The sequence below is a fragment of the Lichenostomus cassidix genome, chromosome 1, assembly GCF_008360975.1.
Source record: "Lichenostomus cassidix isolate B80296 chromosome 1, HeHo_3.0, whole genome shotgun sequence".
Classification (NCBI taxonomy): domain Eukaryota; kingdom Metazoa; phylum Chordata; class Aves; order Passeriformes; family Meliphagidae; genus Lichenostomus; species Lichenostomus cassidix.
The window spans coordinates 19,145,294-19,151,293 of record NC_139479.1 but is presented as its reverse complement, the minus strand read 5'-3'; the positions used below and the strand labels follow the sequence as shown (position 1 = coordinate 19,151,293).

Genomic DNA, 6,000 nt, shown 5'->3' with positions numbered 1-6,000 from the left:
ACAGAAAGCATTGTTAACATCATTGCTCTTTAGTGTCTTAATTTTTTTATATGAAAATCAAATACTAAATCAAAGATTAAAATGTAAAGAAGGTTTCTTTCATTTTAGAAAGCACTACAAATACAAACAGCTCAGCGTAATCCAGAACACACACCACCAGCACTTGGAAGTGAGCAGGACTTTCCTCAATGTGGAGAAGACAAAAATATTGAGCTCATTTCTATATGGGCAACCAACTCAGTAACACAGAAAATACTGCGGTTTTCATCCCTAAATCTCAAGACACACTTCCACTATTAGAAAGATCAGTATGTGAAAATACGTCAGAGATGGTGTTACAGTAAACCTCCCAGCACATCACTACATAAACAACCTGTGCACATTTTCATTTGTCACCAGCTTGCCAAAGCTGCCCCACTGAAGGCCTTCAGGCCAGCTGTGCCCTGCCCAGTTACCAAGGCACTGGTGTGAACTTCCTGTGTGGGTCCAGCACTTCTTCACTCCTAAATCACGAAAAAACAGTTTCCAACTAAAATGGATACCCGCCGTTTTGGTGACACAGATGAGAGGCCTAGCAATCCTCACTGTGTTTTGGTGCATGAGCTTATCTGAAAATTGTGTTGCTGCAACTAAAAGCAGAATCTGGTAACTATTAGGCATCTGCTTTATGACAATAATTAAAAAAGAAATACTTATACTAATGGAATCTCCCACAGTCCTTCATGGAGGTAGAAATGCTGGCCATCTTAAAAGGAACTGGTTAATGAGCTGGCATTTTAATTTGTGCTCTCAATAGTGCCCTGTTGTGTTTTCTACCATGTAAAGAATATAGTGTTTGCAATTAAGATACAGAACCAAAGCAGATGATGCACACTGCTGTTTAGTGACCTACTGTTGCTAAAATAATGAAGAATGTTCATGTTTTCACCTGCACTTGCAGATTTCCTGCTTTTCACAGTGTACCCAGACCTAAGTGACTTTTATGCTTCCTACCCTTGGGACCCTCTGCTCACTGAGATTCTCTTTGCTGAGCAATTGAAAAATAGGATACTCAAAACCGACAAAGAATAAACTAATGGCAGAAAATGCAGCAACTTTATTGCTCTCTGAAAGCCAACAAAGGGAAAATACAGTAGACTGGAGACAGCCTACTAAATTATTTATGACATATAGCCCATTCCAGAATGATTTTTTTTCTCTATTAGATATGCATTAACACATGAAAGTCAAACACATGGAAAATCTTATCTGGTCTCAGAGAAAAACAGTCCCCCACCCTTCTTTTACCTCAAGCTCAAAACTACTCTGAGCTGCTACTATCTTCTATAGAGATTGTGCTATTGTTTGTTCTAATTCTGCTGAATCCCAAACTGGGTTTTAAATACACTTTTGAAACAATCATTGTACCAACACAAGTTTTATCTACTTCATTCATTGCTTGCATCTCAGCAGATTATTCCTCAAAAATCTGTGTTTGTTAAACACAGCATTATACAATGCTACCTCACTCCTAGTCACAAAACTGTCAAAAAATAAAAGGGAAAAATCTTCATCTAAAACTGCATGCCACATTAACATACCATGTTTTATTTTTATACAAGTGTTACTTGTTCCCCCAGGTTTCAATTCATTACTATGGACCATGCAAAATGCCACAGACCAGAGAAGCTACATTTTCAAATCAAAGTTTTTATTGATTGATCAGGCATCGAATCACGTATTGTAAAATAAACAGATTTTGTTTGTTAAAAAATGTCCAGAAGAATACCATTCATAGCAAACTTGTTTCCTCATTGTCATACAGAATACGAAATTGTTCAAGAAACAAGCAAAAAAGGAACACCTGACTAATTGCTGTCACTTTGTATGTATATATACATATGTAAGTATATACACAAATTACACACATTGTGCCTATGCTGGTGTGTGTATACCCATACATATGTGTACATATATACACAAACATGTATGCACAAAGAGTACTGACTGAGTTAATAGGACATTGGAGAAATGTGGCTTAGCTCCAAATGAAGTATTCTGTGTAAAAGTAAAGATGATACAGCAAGGTCTGTAGATAACAGACTATCTTTTTTCCATTGGCCAAAACCATGATCTGTCTTTAGACTCATGCTCTATCTTTACAATGAAAATTAAATCTTTTGGGACCTCTCCAAATCCATGGTATTAGTTCCATCCAGCTCAATCTCTGCCAACATTGTAGAACCAAACACTGAGCAGTGTTTTCAGTTTACCCACTACTGAAATCAGCTTCTAGATTTAATATTTCTGGCAAAAGAGAAGATATACAGCCTCACTACATGTACTTTGGTAATTCACTTTTTCCTTTTAGACAGAAACTTGGCAATAACACTAGATTAAAAGTCCATTCTTCATGCATTCTTTTATTGTTTGCTTTGCATCAGTCATCTTCTGTCAACTCATTTTCAAAATTTTTGTACCATCTCAGCTGCTTTCCAAACATCCCAGGCCAGATCATCTGGGCATTGTATATCAGATTTTATCAGTAACATTGTACTCAATTTTAAAATTCAAAGCTCGGGGACTTATTTACTTTTTCATTTTTGAGGGTATGTGTTTCTTGATTATTAAAGACACTATGATAAACACTGAGGTTCACTCTATGTACACACTTTGCCTTTTTATGTCTACTTGGGAAAGATCTGTGGCTCCTACCTGTGAACTGTGGGATGTTACCCAGCTGAAAACCATGGTACCATGCTCGGCCCTGCACCGCCGAGCCCATGCCTGGCCTCCCACTTATTCTACACCTCTCATGTCTCCTCACAGCGTTAGACTAGAGTCTAGCTCAACAGGGTCTTCTTTCCCTGCTGATTCCACCAAGCCTGTTCCCTTGGCTGTGGTTTCGCTGGATAGTAGGTAGGGACAGTGGGAATCTCGTTCATCCATTCATGCGTGTCACTAATTAGGTGGTGAGGCATTTGGCTGCCTATTAAACATACAAATCATGCATATTTCTTTTCCAGGTTAAATGAAGGTGGCCTGTCCACCTGGTCTAAATCAGAATTTAATTGGCCCAGATATGGGTGGTGGACATGGTATGAGCAGAATGAATAGCCCCACCGGTACCACCACACCTTCCAGCGATAACACTGCCGATTTTTTATTTAATTTAATTTTGTACAATAGAATGAGCTTGGCTAGTAAAAATATGTACAATATCAACTGAGGAGAGGAGCACCCTGGATGCTAGGACATGCATGGCCTTCTCTAGCCTCGTTTTAGAGAGACCGAGGGTGAGTAGCAACTCAGAATTTCACTCGTACCACTTCCCCCGTGCCCCCAAAGGAAAGCCCATGAACTCAATAACAACTGCATTCATCAGTTCTTGGATCTGTTTAAGAAGGCATTGATATTTCTTTGCCTTCTCAACTGCAGCATCCTTGAAAGAAGGGTTGCTGTGCTTGTATCTGACTGTCACATCAACCATGAATGCCTTCTCCTCCTTAACCAAGATTAAATTGGGTTTATAGAATTCATTCATATTGCCAGATTTTTCTCCATTTAATTCAGCAGTTAGCAGGGCATGTAAAGGGAAATCAAAGAAACATGAAAAGGCATTTATTTTCTATTTAAAAAAAAGGGAAGAAAACAAATGGGCATGTACATATTCCCCTCATCTTGTTCATAAATTTTTGATATAATCATAAGGCAAACTGTAGTATAGCTTTGTACCTGGAGAATCAGTCTATAAAAAATCTGAAGCTGAGCTTAGGACCATTTTATTTTGGACCCACTGACGATCAAAGTGCATTAAGGCATCTTTTTCAAAAGACACCTAAAGCATGGTCATAAATTACTGAGCAAATCTTTAAAGCTGATATTCAATTTATCCTTTCTCTACACAGGCAGATTTTCACCACTTGCATAGTAACAACAAAACACTTTAGGAAAACCATTCTTTTAAAGTTGTCATATACCTCGAGCATCTCCCAAAATGATCATTTATACTTAAGCATTGCAATAATTACAAAAGGCTTCTACCTGGGAAGGGAAAGAGAAAAAAATGCACCTGGTTCAGCTCTGAGATAAAGTACATACAACCCCTATTGCCTTCACTGAAGCTCTTCTACCAACACCAGGATGAACATTGGGTCTCCCCATGGAGATTTCTACTGCTGCTGGGAGCTTGCTCTTTACTCCTCATTCACAAAATGAAATGTGCTTTCCCAAACAACCTGGGACAATGGTAACTACAAGCAAACTCCAGCTGCAGTGTTTCTCCATACAGCACATGTAAAACAGATTTCCTTGCTTTGTTATAGACACTACGCAGTGTATGACAATGAAACATTTGTATTTGATTTAAAACCAATGGTAAAGTGTTGCATGTCTCACTTCCGAGTTGTTGGCTGAGCTTGCTATGTTGAACCTTGTAAAATCAGCACTAAGCATTCACATGTCTACCATCAGAACTGTGACATCTTCTATTACAATCAATCCTTAAATGATGTCGTGCTTTATCAAATTAGTCTAGAGTCAGACCTTGGATTGGCTGCTCTCCTCCAGTGTTGCTGATTCTCAGAGATGGTATCAGTCTTCCACATCCTCAGTAATTCTATAATGTTTCCCAAAGACGAAAGCAAAGCACTGGTAGATGGGAATATTGCCATCAATAAAATAAATCACCAGATGATTTATCCACTCACATTTCTAGGAGATATTCCACATGTTTTTTATGAACTGAGAGAGCACTGCCCTGTGAACAGAAGTAAATTAAACTTTATTCTTTTGCTGTGTTGGAGAGCTCCACTTCCTCTCTTGCTTAAGTTTGTTCTTTTGGTCTGCACACTCCCATGTGCAAAGTAGAAACTGGGAGAACTTGCACTCAACAAGGCTGGTAATGAGACCACTAATGTTGGCACAAATAAGACCTGCAGTATACTGACTTGTCCACTATGCAGTTTTCATCCTTCCAATGAACTGCTTTTATCCACGGTAAAATAAAATTATGCAAAAGGCTGATGAAACTTTAATTAAGAGGACCATCGCTGTGCAAAAAAAAAACCCCAAACAACAAAAAGTCATTTCCCAGGTGTCCAAACTAGGCTTTCACGTTTCTCTTTTTTTTTCTATTTTTATAAATAATTTATAAATCCTCCTGCAAGAGATGAAATACAAAACCAACCAAACAAAATCAACCAAAAAAGAGAAGTTCTAAGATATTATTAAAGCCACTTCTTGTCCTTCCATACAAAATACACAGAAAGAGAGAGATTCTCTCCTTGTCAGTTTTGCCCAGGTTCGGCAGCATTTTCTAGGACGCCACTTGGGTCCACCAGCTCCGGGTGAGCTCCTGCTGGCCACCCTGGGAAGATGTTCCATCCTACCTTTTGGCTTTCAGCAGTCACGCGAGCTGCTCGGAGGAGTCTAGGTGGTCAGGGATAGGCAAGCCAGTTATAATGGTCAAACATTTATTCCACACTGTGAACGTGGGGCACACTGGCTGGCCGAATGTAATGTCAAAAGTGTAAAGGTGTAGGGAGTTCAAAGCATCATAAAAGGCAAGGGAACCGTTGTCATAGTCCAGCAAAATCCCGACGCGCCGGAGGTGAGGCGCGGGCTCGATGGGGATTTCCTTGCTGTTGTGCCTCACCACCCACGTGTTATTGCAGCGGCAAAGCACCCAGGAGGCAGAATTCTTTCCAATCCACTCGTGCTTCGGCGCTGACTTGTAGGAAATACCAATAGCATACCTGCAAAACAAAAGAGCATCTCAAGGAGACAAGTGCTTCCTGCTACTTTGTCTCTCAGTGAAGTCAAATGTTAGCCCAGAGGACTCCCTGGAATGCCCCAGCCTCTTACTGCTGTGGGTTAAGCTCTAATTAAATGATGTTTCACCACAACATCTGTACAGGCTTAATTAATGCTTTTCGCTGTCTCTCTTTTGGGTCTGAGAGGTCAGGGAAACTCATAATATTATTTCTAGTTTGGCAGCTATGGCAATTTTTTTGAGGGCTT

At 39.6% G+C, this 6,000-nt stretch overlaps 1 protein-coding gene across 6 annotated transcripts in view; it reads right to left on the bottom strand.

Annotated features, from left to right (window-relative positions):
- Positions 1-1,669: 1,669 nt before the first annotated feature.
- Positions 1,670-6,000, bottom strand: part of MID1 (midline 1) — a 237,430-nt gene continuing 233,099 nt past the window's right edge. For 5 of the 6 annotated variants that reach the window (XM_085052263.1, XM_085052283.1, XM_085052300.1 and 2 more), the window contains one exon: positions 1,670-5,735. In XM_085052263.1, coding sequence (XP_084908389.1) covers positions 5,387-5,735 — 349 coding nt within the window. In that variant the 3' untranslated portion in view covers positions 1,670-5,386. The remainder of the gene's footprint in view (positions 5,736-6,000) is intronic. The other variant, XM_085052291.1, reaches the window with a different exon arrangement.